This window comes from Canis aureus, chromosome 14, assembly GCF_053574225.1.
Source record: "Canis aureus isolate CA01 chromosome 14, VMU_Caureus_v.1.0, whole genome shotgun sequence".
NCBI classification, from domain to species: domain Eukaryota; kingdom Metazoa; phylum Chordata; class Mammalia; order Carnivora; family Canidae; genus Canis; species Canis aureus.
Window position 1 is genome coordinate 64,657,901 of NC_135624.1, and position 22,166 is coordinate 64,680,066.

At 36.1% G+C, this 22,166-nt stretch overlaps 1 protein-coding gene across 1 annotated transcript in view; it reads left to right on the top strand.

Annotated features, from left to right (window-relative positions):
- Positions 1-265: 265 nt before the first annotated feature.
- The window catches only part of NPFFR2 (neuropeptide FF receptor 2), a 70,138-nt gene continuing 48,237 nt past the window's right edge, over positions 266-22,166 (top strand). Inside the window, 6 exon segments of the mRNA XM_077846644.1 lie at positions 266-419; positions 5,838-6,187; positions 8,359-8,504; positions 8,507-8,650; positions 8,653-8,688; positions 17,301-17,400. Of these exon segments, the coding sequence (XP_077702770.1) occupies positions 8,366-8,504; positions 8,507-8,650; positions 8,653-8,688; positions 17,301-17,400 (419 nt within the window). The 5' untranslated portion in view covers positions 266-419; positions 5,838-6,187; positions 8,359-8,365.

The following is a 22,166-nucleotide window of genomic DNA, read 5'->3' on the forward strand; positions in this document are numbered from 1 at the left end:
TCTTGGCAGAACATTTAATGAGCAGTTTAGTTGTGGCTTCTTAGCAGAATGAAGAGGTCTTGGAATGGTAAAAACCATGAGAAAGTAAATGGCAGTCACATTTCTGGATCTCTGCTATAGCCACATAAGCCTTCAGCCACATTTAATTCTCTCCATTTCTGCTGATAGTAAAACAGTCTTTCACAGGAAGTAAAGAAGTAAAGAAGCTACCATAAGAATAAAAGGTGTTAGGGTGCCGGCCAGGCCTAAATTCCCCTTGATAATAAGTCTGTTATTTGGGGCTATTTGGAAGATGAATAAAAATTCATCTTTGGAACATGGAACATTCATAACAAGTAGAACCTCAATTTCTTGAAGCTGCCAGGACAACAAATATTCTGGCCATCGCTTTATCACAAACGCTTACAACATGATGAATGGTAAAATCCCTGGTTGAAAATGTGAAATGTTTTTATACGTTTCTGAAGAGTGGTAAACTACTACTGTATTTATTTTCTTCTCAAATCATCCAAGATTCAAACTTCATAACCCTAATGGATACATAGCTGAGAGTGGGATAAAGTGGGCTGGGGATGCCTAGGACCAGTTATGTTCATGTTAGGGGTGACTCAGAAATAGTTTCTCCTCTTGATTCTTCCATTGTGTTTATATTCATATGGTCTTTCCAGAAGATATGGTTGTTATTAACTCCTAGAAATCAGTTCTTCCTTCAAAATGGGTACAAGCATAAAACCAGAAGTGTGCTATTAATATCAAAGGAATATTCAAATTAAAGAAGGTTTTATGTGCAATGTATATATTCATAGAGCATCGTTAGGTGCCACAGGAAATTGGGAAATCTGTTATCTTTCTGTAGTCCAAATATTTAAGGATCAATTATAAAGACATATTGTATAGGAAAGAACTGTAAACGACTATAGTATAATGGCATTTTTTGGGTCAGATTTTAAGTGTATGAAATACTGACAATACTAAGTGGCATGGTTTATATTGAATATTTTCAAGGAATATATATAATTGATATATCTGAAAACTCTTTGCTTAATTTTCAACATAACATATACTTTGACAGGTAAATTTAGGTGTTCAGAAAGAAAATAAAAAGCAGCCAAATTTCTGCAAGACTCACAGGAGCATGTGTATTTGAGTAATGCTAACTCATAATATGAAGGAAATTTAGCTAAAACTCAGATTCAGGATAACACTATTTCAATCTTAAAGGACTTCTCCAAATGAACAATATAGAAGTGATGCTTAATTAAAATTATAAAATATAAAACATTTCAAATACTATAAAATGTGAATATTTACATGCTTCCAGGAAAAAAGTATTTTAGAGAAAATTCAAAGAAATAACATAATAGATTTTACTACACAAGCATATCAATATTTTTAACCTAAAAACACTGTAAAAATTAAGTGGCAAAATGCTAGCAAGAAATGGCATATAAAATATATGTAACAAAGGGTAAAATACCTAGTAAGAGAACTTTTATTAACAACCTAAAAATGAATATTTCAGCATGAAAAAAGAAAAGAAATGAACAGCTCACATAAAAAAATACAAATTCCAAAAACCTGGAATTAAAGTTCAATTTTATTAGTATTTTTAAAATATACATTTAAATAAGTTAACCATTTTTTAAAATAGTAAATTGGTAAAATTTAAAAAGTAGTGGGGAATTTTAGTGCCTCGTATAGGCAAGAAAGGAAGAACTTTTTTTCAAGGATTTAGTTATTTTTAAAGAGACAGTGGGAAGAAAGGGCAGAGGGAAAGAAAATATCAAGCATACTTCCCGCTGAGCACAGAGCCCATGTGGGGCTTGATCTCAGGGTCCTGAGATCATGACCTGAGCTAAAATGAAGAGTCAGACATTTAGCTGACTAAGCCATTCAGGCACCCCCCAAAAAGGAACATTTTTAAGCACTACTAGAATTGTGAAGATCAGCATTTTGACAATAAGTAATATCTGTCAAGAGCAGAAAAACGATTATTAATTTTTGATTCCCATCTTAAGAATATTCTAGAAAACTCTAATAAGTGATGAAATATCAAAATATTACTTTAACACTAGAAAAGTTGGAAAATTTCCAATCGTCCGACACCAGGTGATAGGTTGAATAAATTGTAGTACATCTTGTAACAGATCAATTTACCAAAGAAAATTTATTCTTGGAAAGAGCACTTTTTGAGCTGAACAAAAACTTGTAGTATATCCTTAACTGACAAAATTTTTTTTTTTTTTTTATAATTCCAATTTCGAACATGAGTGTTGCTTGCTCGGATATTCCCAGAACCTCATGTCTTTAGGGTTTAACTATCTGATAATTATGTAAGGGAATATTAAAATGAGACTATTCTTGGGATGCCTGGCGGGTTCAGTCAGTAAAGAACACGACTCTTGGTATCAGGGTTGTGAGTTTGAGCCCCATACTGGGTAGAGGTTATTTAAAAATAAAATCTTAAAAAAAAGGAAGAAAAATTATCTAGTTTTACTTTCAGCTAAAACCTCAAGACAATTATGTGGGCCACTGTACAGACTTGTAAAAGAAGGTACCAAGCAGCATTTATCCTCAGGTTGAAGAAATTAAAAGGCCCAGAATTACAAAGTAGAAAAGGATTGAGGGAGGTTTGCTGAGGTACGGTGAGCCACCTGCTTACCAGATGGAGAGGTGGGGGGGATTGTCCCCAGCTCCTGCTTAGAAGAGGGACTGACGGAGATAAGCAGACAGTTTAACATATGAACGTGATATTTCAGAGGATACGGTGAACTTGTGTCTGCCTCACACACGAGACATCCAAAGTGCCAGTTGCTGGCTGGCTGGCACGTTACTCTCACAGCAGATCGACATGGAGTTGGTGACACTGGCCAGCCTACTCTCTAAGAGTCTTTCTGGACAAAAGATATGCGAATGTTAACCTGGGGCCAGGGTAATTAGCTCACCTGCATGATGGTTAACACAGACATTTTATGGCAAGGTGAGCAACTGGATTCCTCGAGGCCAGGGAAAGAGCCAGCAGCCAGAGATGAATGTCCTCACGTGGAGAGAACTATTGATAAGGGATCCACAGCAATAATCTACATGTCTAAAGAGCCCAGGAAAGTGCCCACAAAAACGAAGGTCAGCTTTAAAATTCTTTTTAGCCCCAAAACACCTCATAACAACCCTGGGCTTTCCCTGCCCCTTTCCACCACCCTTTCCTTGTCCACTCACAATGCTGGCAAGGATGGGAACTGAGAATGACAAGATAGGGGTGGAGATACTGCAGAGCAAGTCAGCAAAGAAAAAAAGACAAGGAGGCATCCTTGGTAGAAATTTAAAATTTTGTTTATTATGCTTACTTAGACATATTAATTACTATACTGTTTTTATTATCAGAAAGTGATTAGAAAAAGTAATAAAACTTTCAAATTTCACCTGGGATCAAGGACGAAATTGGCCGCAAATAATAAAATTAAAGGGATCAGCAGAATATGAATATAGTTGCTTTAAATTGCATCAGACAAGTCATGCTTGTTCACTGTAAATTACACACAAACTGTCTTATGTGCTTTGGAGGATCCAGCATCCATCTGTCTATTCCCCTTCCACAGTATCTCTAGGAATTCTCTAGATCTACATAATGCAATCTTTATAGTTGTTCTTTTCTCTCTGCCTTATACTAACCCAAATGTTAAAACACTTCCCTTGATATTTGCAAAAATGTCTCCCACAAAGGCAGCCTGTGCTTAGTGGACTCTTGCTGACAGTTTTGATTTGTAGGCAGGGAGTAGTTTGAAATAAACTTTGGGCATGGATTCTAGAAGTCCCTTGGCCATATTCATCCTTGGAACTTCATTCTGGTCAGATTCTAACTCTCAAGTTGCCCCCCCTTGGCTATGTTGCTTACTTTTGTAACCTTAGGAAAGAGACCTCTTTATGTGTTTCTTGTTTCTTCCAGTTGTCAGTTGTGGAGCCTGGATCAGGTTACTTAACATCTCTTATCTTCTTTATGTACTAAATTGGGATGCTTTTAGCAGCTACTTCATACTGGAAGATTAAACAGGTCAACACAAATAAAGCAATTCATATAGTGATCAGCACAGAATAGATATCAAAATGCTCAGAGATAATAAAATAATTAAGACAATAATTCAAATATCATAAAGTATTTTGGATATTCTACTCACTTATTATGCCCTAGAGGATGAGGTTATATGGGGGTGGTCTCCTTCTCATATAAAGGCAATTCCTCAAAGTATTTTTCTAAATGAAACAGTTCTCACCCCAATGGAATATGTTACCTCCTTTAAAATAGTATTATTTTTCTTTCCAGGGTAATTTATCTAAAATATAAAATAAAAAGAGGCACCTGAATGGTTCAGTGGTTGAGCATCTGCCTTTGGTTCAGGGCGTGATCCCAAGATCCTACAATCGATTCCCACATCAGGCTCCCTGCATGGAGCCTGCTTCTTCCTCTGCCTATGTCTCTGCCTTTCTCAGTCTCTCATGAATAAATAAATAAAATCTTTAATATATATATGTGTGTGTGTTTATATATATATATATATATACACATATATACACGTACTATATATATAGTATATATGTATAGTAAAAAGATTGGTAGGAGATAGACTAAAAGATTATATATTTCCAGACATAAGAGTATAAAAAACTAATTATCCATGCCTATTGGATTTTATCGCTAAAACCTGAATTACTTTTTTAAAGTCAGAGATCTTACTCATTTTCTTTTTTTTTTTGATCTTACTCATTTTCATGCTTTACTAATAACTTCAAAGATATAGGCAATCAAAGAGCTTAATCAAAGAAGGCATGGGACATTGAGGGTGGCTTTTTAGGATCCCTCTTCCTAAAACATCTGACGTTCACTCTGGCTCAGAGTATAAGATGAGGTCTCCAGGTGAGGTTTAGTTGTATAACCTAACAGCAAGGTGAGTGTTCTGTCCATGAAATGTCTTCATTTTGTATTCTGGTTTATATGACATTTTCTAGGGAGTCACACTTCATAAATCCATAGATTCTGTGCTTATTTACTATGAGCAATATTTATCAAGGACTATCCTATTAAAAATTTAAATAGGTGAAGGCTTATCATGCTAGCAAATATCATGACCCTACCTTGATGTACAGTTGTTATGTCCACAAGAACATTAGTCTGAATCATCAGTCTTCCTTTCTTTTCCTGGGGGTTATTCTCCTATGTCTGGGGCAGAAAAGGATTACTGGCTGGCTGCTTTGACGTCTCCCCCAAATTCTTTCTGACCTCAGTTAGTATTTCTTTGCCACACATTTCTCATTGTTATTTTTTGTCTTACTCCATTTCCTTTAATATTTTCAGTAAGGAATATGCTTCTAATGCTGTGATAACCACCAAGATTTGATTTGAAGGCCCAGTGGTGGGGGGAGGAGGGAATAAAAGTACTTCATAGTGACTGTATGAACTGTATGTATAAAGGTATTTGGTGTCCTTTTGCAATCTCGATTACTGTTTATCTTCAATTGCGCACAGTTATTTGAAACTTTTTGTATAATTTGATGGGGACATTTAATTGAATGTGCAATGTTTCTAAAGTCCAATTCTCTTCCTCCTCTGGATAACCAATTTTAACACGTTTTCTATCAATCAGGTTCAACTCAGCTTTAAAATGCATTGCCTTATCTGGAGGGGCGTCATTTGCATAAGTCTGGTTTTCACTTAATTTTACCAATGAAATCACAGACCCTCTAGTATATGACTTAGCTTTGACAGAGACTTATGCAACATTTGACACACCATGCATTAGTAACAACAGTATTATTCAGCGCCATGTGTTTCTTCCTTTTTTCAGATTACAAGTTAATGGGAACCCAGTCTTTTTCCAGTGAAAAGAAGTCCAACAATTTTTTCCCCAATATTGGCTATTAACCAGGACCAGATCTGAGAGAGTGGCACTGGCAAAGTTCCTCCTCCCCTCTCCAATGACTCCAGATTCATTTCTGCTTTTTGCTTGTTTTGCTCCAAGAGAGTGCTGGAATCTCTCCTCAGGAAACCTGGATTTCTACAAAGGCTCACTCATCTTCCTAATTCAGCCCTGGCCAGGTTTTACCGCACGGTGGTGGAAGGGACTGGGGCCAGCTCATGGGCTTCTGCTGGTTCCACAGCCATAGGAGGTCCGTCCGTCTCTTACCCAGTACACAGGTGAGTAGGACTTCTCCTCCACAGCTGTGGGTGCTGGATCCCACAGCTCCCACAGAAGCACTTCTGTTCGCAGACAGATGTTGAATTTTCATTGTCAAGAGGGCATGCAAAGGGAGGGACATCTTATGCCTCCATAATGCTGACGTCCAAAAAAATTAAAAAATAAAAAATAATAAAAAATAAAAATAAAAAAAATGCTGACATCAAATATATCTCAAATATATTGTGATATATTTGAAAGTGCTTTGAAAATTAAAATATTAGGCATTATTACTGTCTTATAATGATGGCTAATGATTCACCTCCAGTTTAAGCATGTGCATTTATAACATTTCTATCCTTCCCATTTTCCCTAGCTCTCCTTTTCAATTATTTTAGCAATTTAAGTTGTCATAAATTAGTTACTTAATCACTGTAATAGCTTTTAGGAATCATCATCAGAGTTTAGTTTAGATCATCCAACATAGAAGGAAGTAAATACTGCCACCTTCTTGTCCTTAAGTCTTCATATGGGTACATAGGGGAAAGAAAAGGAAAGAATGAAGAACGCAGTAAAATTAACAATAACACCATAGTAATAGAGGCAACAGGACAAAGTCCAAGGAGAAATGGATAACCAAAATGGGGAGTGGTGGTCATAGTTCACTTGCGTGTGTCTGGCAGTCTGGATAGCCCACGATTGGTGACAACTTATTGCAGACTTGGTCACTTTAATAAGTATTTGATATAAGAATGAAGAATATAGACTCTTCTTTCAGACAGCTGATTCTTTAGGTGATAGGAGTGAAGCAGCATGTTTAAACTCCATAGGTTAGAGCCTTTACAGAGTCTTAATTGAAACCACTGCCAAAAAGTGAAGATTTTTGTGGGAGCTCAACTGTGTAAGTCTACTGTCAAATTCACTTTCTGTTAAGGGCACATATAACCTTCTGTCCAATCAATTTACAAGGTATGCAGAAAAGAGTTAACAAGCGGGCCTGAGCCTGCGATCTTCATTAAGGACTACTTGCAAGGTTTGCCCTTGGTTAGAGCCTGGGAGCTTAAATCAGAAAAGGTTCCCTATATTGACATAAAGTGCCCATAAGTGACAAGAACAGCTCATTATACCTAGTCTGTACAAACAACGTTGTTCATACTGCACACCTACTTTCCATCTGGGGGTCTGAAATTTTGATACTGGCAGGAGGAAGGTATCATGTGACCACTTTCCAATTAAAATCTTAGGCCACTGAGTTTCTAAGGAGCTTCCCTGGTAGACAGCACTTCACAAATGTTGTCAAACTCATTGCTGGAAGAATTAACCCACTGTGTGACTCCATTGAGAAAGACTCTTAGAAGCTAGTGACTGGTTTCCTGCAGATTTTACCTTTCGTGTCTTATTATTTGCCAATTTTTCTTTGTATCCTTTTGCTATAATAAATATTAGCTGTGAATACACTATATGCTAAACCTCTGAATCTTTCCAGTAAACCACCAAACCTAGGCATGTTCTTTGAGGACCTCTGACCCACAAGGTTGACTGAAATGTCTTCATGAAGGTATATAGATTCTAAATAAAAATATTTATCAAATACATACTATGTGAATGCAATTATGTTAAGTGAAACTAAGGCAAGTAGCATGGACTTGTTTTAAGAAATTCACAGCATAGTGGCTACCTGTTCATATATAAAGAGAATATTCAGTCAATTGAGTCAAAGCAGAATAAGGAGTCTACAAGAAGCTTATTTCAAAGGCACTTTTGAAGACACAGACAACTTAGCTTGTTTAAATTGCCAGGAAAGCTAAAAACAGGTAAGCCTTAAAGGAACAAGTAGGTTTTGACAGGTTATGATACCTGAAGACAGGAGAAAGGGGAGTTTTAAAAGGTTTAGCCAACAGAATTTCCCTTGAAACTTTGCAAATGGATAGGAGGTATAATAAAGTGAAACACAGAGGATATTGAGGATATAAAAAATAATAGTAAAGTGGAAATTTCAAACCCTCCTGGTTAAGATCCTAATAATTTGAATGCTTTATTTATAACTCAGTTCCATGAAACATTAATGATTATAGAAGGACCATCAAAATCCCTTAGCATTCTAAAAGTGTTCCTCTTAAACTCAGATATAGAACTTATGTTCTACTGGCTTCTAATTATACTTTTTCTTTTCTACTTCTCTTTCATTCAGGTCCGTCATGAGTGAGAAATGGGACTTGAACTCTTCAGAAAACTGGCATGACATTTGGAGTGTCAATGACACCAAGTATCACCTATACTCAGATACCAACATTACCTATGTGGACTACTATCTTCACCAGCCTCAAGTGGCAGCAATCTCATTATTTCCTACTTTCTGATCTTCCTGTGTATGGTGGGAAATACGGTGGTGTGCTTTACTGTAATGAAGAACAAACATATGCACACAGTCACTAATCTCTTAATCTTGAACCTGGCAATAAGTGATTTATTGGTTGGCATATTTTTATGCCTATCACGCTGCTGGACAATATTATAGCAGGTATGTTGATTTGTGTGCAGTGCAAGGATAATGGGAGGAAATGTCTGTCCCCTATCCCTGCACCTGGCAGGGCCATCTATTCATTTGCAAATATTTATGGAATTCCAAGAACTGCTCCAGCTTCTACATTCTAAGAGAGGAGAGAGACAATAAACCAATAGATATAGCATAAATAGTTGAGAATAATAAGAAGTAGGGGTAAAAATAAAGCAAGTGACAGAGATGAAGAATAGAAATTCATTTTTACAGAGAATTCACTGCAGGTCATCAGAGAATCAGATCTATCATTTCTTACTGAAGACTTTGAATTTTCTTGATATAGTTCAGGGCACATATAATGTGGTAGGAATATTATTGGTAATATTATACACCGTAAAGCTCAAGAAACTGGTAAGTCTGGTTTCCAGTGATACAATGTCTTCACTCTAACAAACAGGTATTGAGGCCCTCTTGTGGTTAGCTAGGGAGATTTCCAATAGTTGAGGGAAGATGGAGCAGCAGTCCCTGATTTCTCAAAAAGTGGTAGTTTGTCAGTGGTAATGTACATATGCAACATTAGTAACTTCACACTGTAGCTGTTAGAGTACTAGCCTACAGTCCTTCTGGCTTGCATTACTACATTATATACTCTAGAAGCGCGGGGGCAGTGTATCTCCAGCTCCCAGAACAATATTGGGTACATAAGTACCTTCTTAATAAGTATTTGCTGTATTAATTAATGAACAGTATTCAAGATATATTCCAAATCAGTATAAGAAAAAATGATAGGAGGTGGGTGGGGGGATGGGGTAACTGGGTGATGGGCATTAAGGAGGGCACTTGAAGTAATGAGCACTGGGTGTTGTATGCAACCAATGAATCACTAAATTTTACCTCTGAAGCTAATAATACAGGATATGTTAATTTAATTTAATTTAATTTAATTTAATTTAATTTAATTTAAAAACATTTTAAGAGAAAAAATGATATCAAAAATATTTAGAACAGCATGAGCTCTATCATAGTTCTTAGCTTTTCATAGTATTCAGGAAGTGTTTAGTGAAGAATAAGAGGTTTCTCTTTAGAGTTGACTTCTTTTTCCTTCTTTTCTATGGAGTGGGAGCCAGGGAGAGTCTTAGAGTGCCTCTTCTAGCATCTGTACTCATAGATTCTGCATTTTTTGTGAGGTCTAGCATTTTAAAAAAAATATCAAAAATGTACATTTTTAAGGTACTCTATTAGGCAAAAGAAATGAAAAAATTGATTCAAATTATTGTTATTGCTCTCAAGGAACATTTTTGCCAGTAAGAAATGTTCTCAGTTCCCCCCCCCCATAAATATTTATAATGAAAGTGTTATCTCAACTTCTCCATACACATTAGTACCCTTTCCATTCACAGGAGACAGTCACATTCAGCATCTTGCCTTTATCTTTGGTAGTTACTCTCATATTTCTAAGCAACATGTTTCCATTGTAATGTTTTTTGTTCACACTGTGGGAGATGCACTTTAGTTGTACTAAATATCTCCTACCGCAAGAGGTAGTTTCCCTCACCAGACTCCACTGAAACGACATAGAACAAAAGAACATAAATCCATAGCAACTGTCAGATACTGCCAAAAGTGAAGTTGAGAAAGCAGGATTGGCTGGAATTGTGTAGAAATGCAATCAGATGCATACATACATAGACATACAAATACACCTTCACATTATTTGCTTCCTCTCATTTTCCCAATGTAATTATAATTTCTAGTTAAGTCAGTGTGCAGAGTATACATTCCTATTATTATATGCATCCTAGCCCTACTGAGGCAGGTAGAGTGGTAGGATATCAATTTTTTTCTTATGAAATGTTTTCTTGGATTTAATAAAAGCATCATATTTGGGTTTGCTTAGTTTGGAGTATGTACTATTTATAAGTCATATATCCTCAAGTTCTCTCCCAGACGCGTTAAGTTCTTGCAAATACCTTCAAATATATCAGGCGACCTGCAGATTGCATCTTTTCTTTTTTTCCTCTGGAGATCTTCCCTCCTGGTTATCTTTAACCTTTTATTTCTTTTTTTTTTTTTTTAACCTTTTATTTCTATTCAGACATCTTGCTCTTCAGGCATGGAGCTGTTGCTCTGGGATGTCCCTTCACTGAGACGCTAGCAATTCTCTTCACCTCTCTTCATGCTCAATCCCGTTTTTGAAGCCTATATATTCTTTTATGGTTTATTTCTCTAACGCTTACCTGAGAAAGTGTGCATTAATATTTAAAAAATCACTTGTCTAAAGGCAAAGTTTATGAGGCAGATATATTGTCACCCATTAAAAATAACTGCATTGTAAAAGATCAAAAGCATAAAGGCTTACTTGACATAAATATATAAATAAATAAATAAATAAATAAATAAATAAATAAATAAATAAATAAAATCACTTGAGATCTAGTCTACAATTATCTTTACTCTGCCCTAATATTTGATTATAGATAGCGGTATAAAGTATTCAAGGCTGGACATTTTTCCCCTCAAAATTTTAATGGAAATGTCTTTATTGTTACTACAGAGAAACCTGATATTACTGCTGAAAAATCTATTAACATTAGACTCTTGTTTCTTTTATCCTGATTTGCATTTTGTTTTGTTTTGTTTTTCCTGAAAACTCTCAGGGTTTCTCTTTGTCTATAGTGCTCTGAATTTCAGGCAATTATACTTTGGATAAGTCTTTTTATTTTTCATTTATTGTGTTGGAAACAAACCAGATGCTTTCAATCAAGAATAGAATGCCACTTAATTTTTGGGAATTTTCTTGTATAATTCTCTTCATTTTATTTTTTTCAATTCATGCTAGTCAGATATTGGAGGCTCTAGATTGACTTTTTAAATATCTTTTTCATTTTCTGTTCCTTATTGTTCTATTTTCAAAGATTTTCTTAATTTTCTTTCCAGATATTATATTGAAGTCTACATTTCTGTTGTCATATTTTAAATTCTTTGAGCTATTTTTATTTTCTCTGTGTTTCTTAAACTATCATGAACATTTCATCAATACAATGTGTTATATCTCTGAGGTTTATCTTTTTATTTTAATTCCAGCTAAGTGTTATATTACTTTCAAATGTACAGTATAGTGATTCAAAAATTACATACATTACAATGGACTATTCCTCAGCCATTAAAAATGACAAATACCCACCATTTGCTTCCACGTGGATGGACCTGGAGGGTATTATGCTGAGTGAAGTAAGTCAGTCGGAGAAGGACGAACATTATATGGTCTCATTCATTTGGGGAATATAAAAAATAATGTAAGGGAATAAAAGGGAAAGAAAAAATGTGTGGGAAATATCAGAAAGGGAGACAGAACATGAGAGACTCCTAACTCTGGGAAATGAACTAGGGGTGTTGGAAGGGGAGGCGGGCGGGGGATGGGGGTGACTGGGTGACGGGCACTGAGGGGGGCACTTGATGGGATGAGCACTGGGTGCTATTCTATATGTTGGCAAATTGAACACCAATAGAAAATAAATTTATTTAAAAATTTTACATACATTACCTGGTGCTCATCATGCCAAGCACACTCCTTAATCTCCATAACCTACTTAACCCATCCTCCTACCCACCTACCCTCTGGTAACCATTAGTTCTCTATAGTGAAGAGTCTGTTTCTTGTTTTGCCTCTCTCCCTTTTCCTCTGCTAGTTTGTTTTGTTTCTTAAATTTCACATAGGCGTGGAGATCCCTGGGTGGCTCAGCAGTTTAGCACCTGCCTTCAGCCCAGGGAGTGATCTGGAGTCCCGGAATCGAGTCCCAGGTTGGGCTTCCTGCATGGAGCCTGCTTCTCCCTCTGCCTCTCTCTCTCTCTCTCTCTCTGTCTCTCATGAATAAGTAAATAAAAATCTTTAAAAAAATTTCACATAGGCACGAAATCGTATGGGTATTCATCTTTTTCTGATGGACTTACTTCACTTAGCACTATACTCTCTTGGTCCACCCGTGTAGTTGCAAATGGTAAGATTTCATTCTTTTTTTTTTTTTTTTTGTGGCCAAATAATATCTTACACCACACACACACACACACACACAATCTCCTTTACCCATTTATCAGTCAATGGACACTTGGGCTGTTTCCCTGATGGCAAGTGCTTATGAGCATCTTTTTATACATCTATTGGCCACCTGTATGTTGTCATTGGAGAAATGTTTGTTCATATCTTCTGCCCATTTTTTAATATGATTATTTGGATTTGGATATTGAGTTGTTTAAATTCTTTATATATCTTCTCTAATCTCATAGGTTGCCTTTTAGTTTTGTTGATTGTTTCCTTCACCATGCAAAGTTTATTTTGATAAAGTTCCAATAGTGTTTGTTTTTATTCTTTTGCTTCTGGAGACATATCCAGAAAAAAAGTTGCTATAATGTCAGAGAAGTTACTGTCTGTGTTCTCTCTAGGACTTTTATGGTTTCAGGTCTTTAATCCATTTCAAATTTATTTTTGTATATGGCATAAGAAAATGGTCCAGTTTTCCCAACACACTTTGTTGAAAAGACTTTGTTCCCACTGGATATTCTTTCCTGCTTGGTTGTAGATTAATTGACCATATAATTGTGGGTTTATTTTTGGATTTTCTATTTTGTTTCATTGAACTATGTGCCTATTTTTGTGCTAGTACAATACCGTTTTGCTTACTACAGCTTTATAATATAATTTGAAGTCCAGAATTGTGATGCCTCCAGTTCTGCTTTTCTTTTTCAAGATTGGTTATTTGAGGTCCTTTGTGGTTCCATACAAATTTTAGGATTATTTGTTCTAGTTCTGTGAAAAACGCTTGTTTATATTTTGATAGGGATTCAAAGTATAGACATTTTAACAATATTCGTCCTTCTATCCATAAGCAGGGAATGTCTTTTCATTTCTTTGTGTCCTCTTCAATTTCTTTCATCAGTGTTTTATAGTTTTTAGAGTGTAGGTCTTTAACCTTTTCAGCTAGAGTTCTTCCTAGGTAATCTTATTTTTGATGCAATTGTAAATAGGATTGTTTTCTTAATTTCTCTTTCTGAAGTTTCATTACTAGTGTATAGAAATGCAAAAGATATCTGTACATTGATTTTATATCATTTACTGAATTTGTGTATCAGTTCTAGCAGTTTTTTTGGCAGAGTCAGATTTTCAGTATAGAGTATCAGGTCATCTGCAAATATGACAGTTTTACTTCTTTCTTCCTTACTGACTTTATTTTATTTCTGTTTGTTGTCTGATTGCTCTGGCTAGGACTTATGGTAATATGCTGAATAAAAATAAAATAATAAAAGTGATGAGAGTGGACCTCTTTCTCTTATTCCTGATCTTAGGAGAAGAGCTCTTAGTTTTCCTCATTAAGGATGATATCAGCTGTGGGCTTTTCATATATGGTCTTTATTATGTTGAAGTATGTTCCCTCTAAACCCTACTTTGTTGAAGGTATTGGATGGAAGGTATGGATGTTGAATCTTGTCAGATGCTTTTTCTGCCACTATCAAAATGAACATATGGTTTTTTTTTTTTTTTGAACATATGGTTTTTATCTTTTCTCTTGTTGATGTGATATACCACATTGATTGATTTGTGAATATTGAACCACTCTTGCAATTTAGGAATAAATGCCACTTAATTGTGGTGGATAATTTTTTTTTATGTATTGTTAGATTCCATTTACTAGTATTTTGTTGAGGATTTTTGCATCTGTGTTCATCAGAGATATTGGCTTGTAGTTCTCTCTCTCTCTCTTTCTCTCTCTCTCTTTTAATAGTGTCTTTATCTGGTTTTGGCATTAGGGTAATGCTGGCCCCATACAATGAATTTGGAAGGTTTCCTTCCTTCTCTGTTTTTTGGAATAGTTTGAGGAGAGTAAATATTTGATCCTGGACTTCTGTTGGGAGTTTGTGATTACTGATTCTGTTCATATTTTCTATTTCTTCCTGTTTTGGTTTTGGTAGGTTATATGTTTCTAGGAATTTATCCATTTCTTGTAGTTTGTCTAATTTGTTGTCATATAGCTTTTCATAATTTTCTAATTTTTTTATATTTCTGTGGTGTTGGGTTTTTTTTTCTCTTTCATTTGTAATTTTGTGTCCTTTCTTTTTTCTTGATACATCTGGCTAGAGGTTTGTAATATTTTTTTTTCATTTTCACCTCCTGATTTATATTTGTTTTCTCTTAACTTTCTTTTCTCTTTTTTTTTTTTTGTCTTAAAGTTTTTATTTATTTATTCATGAGAGACACACAGAGAGAGAGAGAGAGAGAGAGAGAGAGGCAGAGACATAGGCAGGGGAGAAGCAGGCCCCCTAGAAGGAACCCGATGTGGAACTCAATCCCAGATCTCGGGATCACACCCTGAGCCGGAGGCAGATACTGAGCCACTGAGTCACTCAGGCATCCAAGTTTCTTTTTTCCTATTCATTTTAGTCGCTTCTGTATTTGACGTTTCCCTTATTTCAATTGCTACTTAGCTGTTTGTGTTTCAGACTGAGACATGGTATGGCTGCCTTGGATCTCTGTGTGCCTTAGGTTTGAGGTTAGCCCCACTCTCTGCATCATTAGTCTGGGCCATTCATCGGGAAATTCACAACTGTCAAATTCTGCACATCAGTGCAGATCTTTCTTGGAAAGATCACATTCCCCGGAAGTAAAATTCTCTGATCTATTGCTACAGGAATCATAATACAGTCTGCATTCCGGAGCTCAGTGGGTCTCTGGGCAATGGTATTACATGCAGAGCGTATACTTTTACTTAACCCTTGTGTATCATTGTGATATCCACTCCACCTGCACCTGATCACTCAGAGTCTAGAGGCCCTTTGCTTCCACCTCCTGAAAGAGTAATCCTTTCACTGGCCAGGGGAAAACCAAATGGCATCTGGTTACATTTACTCATAATTCAGCCAGTTGTGTTATTTTCCCAGCTTTATATTCTATTTGAGTTCTCTTTTCCCTAGTGCTTTCACTTCAGTGGAATTTAAGTGAGGAGATGAGATGAGTCATAAACTTATTCCTTATTTTTGACCAAAGGCTATGCACACTCCTTTTTGTATCTTTGTTTAATATTATAACAGCCAAATAAAATTTAGGACTGGGAAAACATGCACTCTCTTGGTTTTTATTCAGTACAGTCACTCAAGCATCCATATTAAAATGGTCTGGATAGGGACACCTGGGTGGCTCAGTAGTTGAGAGCCTGCCTTCGGCCCAGTGCGTGATCCTGGGGTCCCGGGATCAAGTCCCACATTGGGCTCCCTGCATGGAGCCTGCTTCTCTCTCTGCCTATGTCTCTGCCTCTCTTTCTCTGTGTCTCTCATGAATAAATAAATAAAATCCTTTAAAAAAATTAAAAATAAAATGGTCTGGATAGATGACAAAATGTTTGTTTTTTTATATATATCATTGGATTATTTAGATTATTGGGAATATTTTAAATTAGGTAAATGTATTTTTTACAAATAAATTGTATGATCTTTTTTTAAAAAATCCATGTTGCATATTTCTCAGATTTTTAAAATTTGTTTTGTGAAACTAGAATAGTTGCTAGTGAAAGAATATTATTACTTTCCTGTAATAGCAGATGGGTGGTTATATCAACCTGTTCTATTTCTTTTATAAACATTACAGTAAATGAGGTTTGATTAGACAGTAATTCAAATAGACTATTTTTGTTCATGCAAAGTGCTCTTTATTCTCAAAGTATGTTTTAGTTAGCTTGGGCTACTATAACCAAATACCATAGAGCAGGTGGCTTAAACAACAGACATTTATTTCCTTACCATATCAGAGGCTACAAGTCCGAAATCAAGGTGATAGCATGGTCAGGTTCTTGGCGAGGGTCCTCTTTTTGGTTTGTAGACAGCCACCTTCTTGCTGTGTGCTCACTTGGTCTTTCCTCAGGGCATGTTCATAGACAGGAAAGCTCTGTCTTTTCCTCCTCTTTTAATGGCATTAATCTCATCATGTGGGCACCACCCTAAAGTATTATCTAAAATATATACTTTCTAAAGGCCCTCCCTCCAAATATATTAGGGCATAAGGCTTCAATTTATGAATTTGGTGTGTGAGGGGGTGGCACAAACATTCACTCTATAACACTGTACCTCTGAGGTTAATTGTCTCATTGCATTATATATGAATAAATACTAATTTTATTTATTCTACATATAACTCCTGTTACTCATAATTTATGGGCTATATTTCCAAGTTATAAAACCAATATTCTTCCTGTCTTATTCATTTAAAGGGATTTATTACATAAGGACTAATGGTTTAGGTTGGGGTTGAAATCCTAAATATGCCTCTAACTAGCTGTGGCAAGGTATGTGATATTTGTGTATTTACTGCCTAATCTATATCATGAGGAGGAGAATAAAGCCTTCAAAAGCCTGTTTAGGGGATTAGATAAGTTAAAAGATACTACTATATAAGTTCGGACACTATTATTAATATACTAAAAAGAGATCTGGAGAAATTAATGGAAATAATGGGAAACACTGATTGTTCCCTGGATATCATTTAGGAAATAGTTTTATCAGTCTTAATATCCATGCTTTTCTGTTCATATTTTTTATGAAATTTTTAAAAATATATGATCCATTCAAAGATTCTTTCATACCCCTTTCAGGATGGCCCTTTGGAAGCACAATGTGCAAGATCAGTGGATTCATCCAGGGGATTTCAGTTGCGGCTTCAGTCTTTACTTTGGTCGCGATAGCTGTGGATAGGTAAGTCAGCACCAAAATGTATAATCTACTAAATCTGATATGTCTGTCCAAAATATGATATCCTACTCTTTTAAGATTAATAAGACTACCAAAATTTTCATATTTTAAAATTAAATAATTAGGAATGATATATATCTTAGTTTGGGCTGCTATAACAAGATACCATAGACTGCATGGCTGAAACAACAGAAATTTATTTCTCACAGTTCTGGAGACTGGGCAGTTCAATGTCAGGATACTAGTAGCCTCTGAGTCTGGTGAGAAACCTTTTCCAGGTTTGCAGAAGGCCATCTTCTCTTTGGAGCCTTGAGCTCTGGTCTCCTCTTTTTAAAAGGTCACTAATCCCATAATAAGGACCGCACTCTCTTGATCTTATCTGAACCTAATTACCTCCAAAAGGTCCTACCTCCTAATACCATGCAATCAGGATTAAAACCCTAACCCTTATTCCAGGTATGAATTTTTGGGGGGGACACAAAGTCTTTAACATCATAGTTATACTAGTTTTCACTAGGATCTTGAATTTTCCAATGGTGGAATGTGGTGAAATAAATCAAATTTCATCCAGATTTTAAGAGAGAATTTACTAATACATTCATCTTCACATAGTGTTGAGGTACGCCTGTACTGTGCTGGGCTGTATATCATCTAAAACAAATTAGACAAAGTGCTACCTAAAGAAGTCCACACTCTGGTAGAGGCAGATAGACACATTAACAAATACTTACAAGTAATACTAATATAACAATTGTACAAAGGAGAGAGTGATCAAATTACCTCTCAGGATAGAAAGTGTTGGGTTCACAGAAGACGTCATATCTGATCCTTCAGGAAATTTTGGAAGAAACAGAAGGAGCATCTCTTGAAATAGTAGGATACTTGTCAAGATAAATACAGAGAGGCAGGCTAGCTAGAACATGGGAGGGTGGAATGGCACAAAAAGAGGCAAATGGGTTGTTTGTGGGCCTGTCCTCCATTTGTCTTGAAGACAGGAGGGAGCTACTGAAGTTTTTTTATACAAGGGAATAATGACTAGATTTTCATTTTAGAAAAACAGGTAGAAAAGGTTTGGAGTTGTGCAAGATTGGAGAAAGGAAGAACAGTTAAACTTTTGTAACAAGCTACATGGGAGTGGATGTAAAGCAGTGGCGATGACAATTAGATTTGAGAGGGAAACTGAACAATTACCTGAAGGCTATATCTCCAAGTGAAGAAAAGGAAAAAAACAAAACAAAACAAAACAAGACAAAAAACAAGCAATCAACAACACGACCCCCCCCACACACACACATACAGGATAGAGTGTTGAAAAAACATGAAATGCAATAGAACTGTTGATATCAAAAAACAACTTGGTAGATTCTATTTTCAATAGTAATCTATTTCTAAGAACCCATCCTATAGATCTGGCATTTTGGTTTCCAAGTAGATAACAGAATTTACAATATATGCTAACCACCAAATGCCAAAGATACCTTTTTTTTTTTTTAATTTTTTTATTTATGATAGTCACAGAGAGAGAGAGAGAGAGAGAGGCAGAGACACAGGCAGAGGGAGAAGCAGGCTCCATGCACCGGGAGCCCGACGTGGGATTCGATCCCGGGCCTCCAGGATCGCTCCCTGGGCCAAAGGCAGGCGCCAAACCGCTGCGCCACCCAGGGATCCCCCAAAGATACCTTTTTTTACATTGAAATTTGGCAGCTAATTATTTCCAAGTTTACTACATCCTGTTACTATTAGTTTTTTGCATACTAATTCATACTAATATTTACTTTATACTAGTAACGGTGCTACTATTTTGTCATAAATTTGTAATACTATACCTTAATTTTACGATTATTTATGTTATCTCTGCAATGAATTAAAAAACTAATATCCTTTGCATTTTCTACTTGAGTCTTGAGCTTATCAGGTTTACTGTCACATTACATTTAGTATTAAATATCCCTGAATTTCTTTTTCACTGTTACTAGTATGCCTCTTAAACAGAGATTTCATTTTAAAAAGCAAGGTTAAAATAATAAGTATATTGTACTATATTTATTAACTATATGGTGGCTAAAATTAAGGAACTAGATCAATGTATATACTAAGATGCATAAATTTCAAAAGCATACAATCTCAAAGCTGTAGAATGATACATATAACATAGTGCCATAATATAGAATTTAAAATGTTTTAGATGCAGACTAATATTGTAAAAGCATAAATACATTGACAGAAAGGATACATAACAACATTAGGATTTCTGAATAAAATGGAATAGGATTAGGATTAAATAGACCTACCAAAAAAAATGTCATCCGTATCTGTCATGTTTTAGGACTTTTATAAAGTGATGAAAATATGGTCACCTGCTATGATATGACACAGCCTTTGCTTCCTGCCTTCCCATCCGTGTATCATTTCTCTATAGTTTCAGTTATCTATTGCAGTATAACAAGTCACCTCCCAAAACAAGCCACTTAGTGCCTCATGGTGCTTTCAAATCTATGATGAGGGCAGCTTCACTAATTGGAGAAATATACCTCATCTCTGCTCCACTTGGCACTAAAGGGGCAGCTCCAAGGCCAGGAATGATGCCTTTCTCTTATTTGGTGCCCAGACTGAGAAGACTTGAACATCTAGGACAAAGAACTGGGGCTTCTCAGGCCCCATATTGTCTCCACAGCATGGCAGCTTCAAGGTAGCTGAACTCCTCACAGGTGTGTCCTAAGAGAGACTGGTAGTGAAAGTCACACAGTGTCCCTTCTGCATCCTACTCATTAGAATTGAGTCACAGGGACGCCTGGGTGGCTCAGTGGTTGAGCATCTGCTTTTGGCTTAGGACGTGATCCCAGGTCCTGGGATCCCCTGGGATCCCTGCAGGGAGCCTGCTTCTCCCTCTGCCTGTGTCTCTGCCTCTCTCTGTGTGTCTCTCATGAATACATAATAAATCTTAAAAAAAAAAAGTGTTACTAAGGCCATTCCATATTCAATGGCCTTTGGAAGGTATGTTAAAGAATTTGAACATTTTTTTTAAGATTTTTATTTATTTGGGAGAGTGTGGGAACAAGAGTGATTACAGAGGGGGGGAGAGAAGTAAACCCACTGCTGAGCAGGGAGCTGATATGGGGCTTGATCCCAGGACCCTGAGATCATGACCTGAGGCAAAGGCAGATGCTTAACTGACTGAGTCACCCAGGTGCCCCAAATTGAACTTGTTTTAAAATCATACCTTCATCTCTATTTGAGAAACTGGCGCCTAAATGCCTTTCTTAGGGTTAGCTCTTAGAGGAAGCCAAACTACAAAAAAATTCCCAAAACTATTTCTCTAGATTCTTTCTCCTAAATTTCATATTTATGTTCAAAATACCTCCTGAATAACTTCACCTGCACATCCAACAACAAGCACTTCAAAATAAACCGACCCAGAATTCAACTTTCATTCCTACCGGTCCTCCACAAAGAAAACTTTAAAAGCTCCTTTTCTCATTTTCCCATCGGCGAATGTCAGGATCACAAACCCAATCTAAATGAAAATCTTAAGATTTATCCTTGAACCTTCCTTCTCTCTTCAACTTCTAGTTACTCTTCAAATCCCATCACTTCTGGGTGCTCACTGGTCCAGAACAAGACTTGAGATAGAATACTTGGGATTTTTTCCCCTAACTGGTTGTGGTGATTAATTTTATGTGTGAAATGGACTGTGCATGGGATGCCTAGATATTTGGTCAAACATTATTCTAGGTGTGTTTGATGAGATTAACATTTGGATCAATAGACTGAATAAAAGATTGCCCTCCCTAACATGGGTGGTCCTTATTCAATTAGTTGAAGGCCCAAATACAAAAGATTGACCTTCCTGCAAGTAAGAGAGAACTCCTCCTGCTGAGCTGAGACATGAGTCTTTTTCTGCCTCAGACTCAAACTACAACAATTAGCTCTTCTGGGGTTGGAGCCTGATGGCTTTTGGGTTGGAATGTGTATCAGTGGTTGTCCTATTCTCAAGCCCTCAGATTTGAACTGGAACTATACCATTGGCTCTCCTGGGTCTCCATTTTGCCAACTGCAGATCTTGGGACTTCTCAACTTCCATAGCTGCATAAGCCAATCCCTTAAAATAAATATCTTTCTATATATTTATACGTACTTTTGGCTTTGTTTCCCTAGAGAACCCTGACTAATGCAGTGGCTAAGTCTAAACTCCACCATGACTTTAGCATAATTATGTAATATTTTGATTGACTGTTTCCTGGCAGAGAGCATTTTCTGACATGTTTATCTTTGCCTCTCTGAATACATGTATTTGTTGAATAAATGAAAAAAAAATATGTGAAGCCCCAATAGTTGACTTACAAAAAGAGCAAGATAACTAGAATTGTGCCTATGAAGTTATCTATAATTTAAGGGTGAGTAGATGGGGAACTCATTAATTAGAAGACTAAAAGAAAACTTGGAGGTTAAGGCAGCAGACCTTACATATGCAATAAAGGACAACAGAGCCATCAACGTTCAAGTTAATTAGTATATGAAGATACGTCAGATAAATATGGAGCTGCTGGTAAGCCACTAAAAAGCTTTAAGTCTTCTTATCTTCAGATCTGGAAAGTAGTAATTTTCATATTTCCATTTTACAGGATAATTACAACAACCCAAGATTAAGTAGGTGATTGATAGTACTCTGAAAAATATAAAATATTATACAGTTGTATATGGTATCATTATAATTATCATAGTGAGTATGAATAATAACACCAAGACTCACAATAGCAAAACTGCAGTAA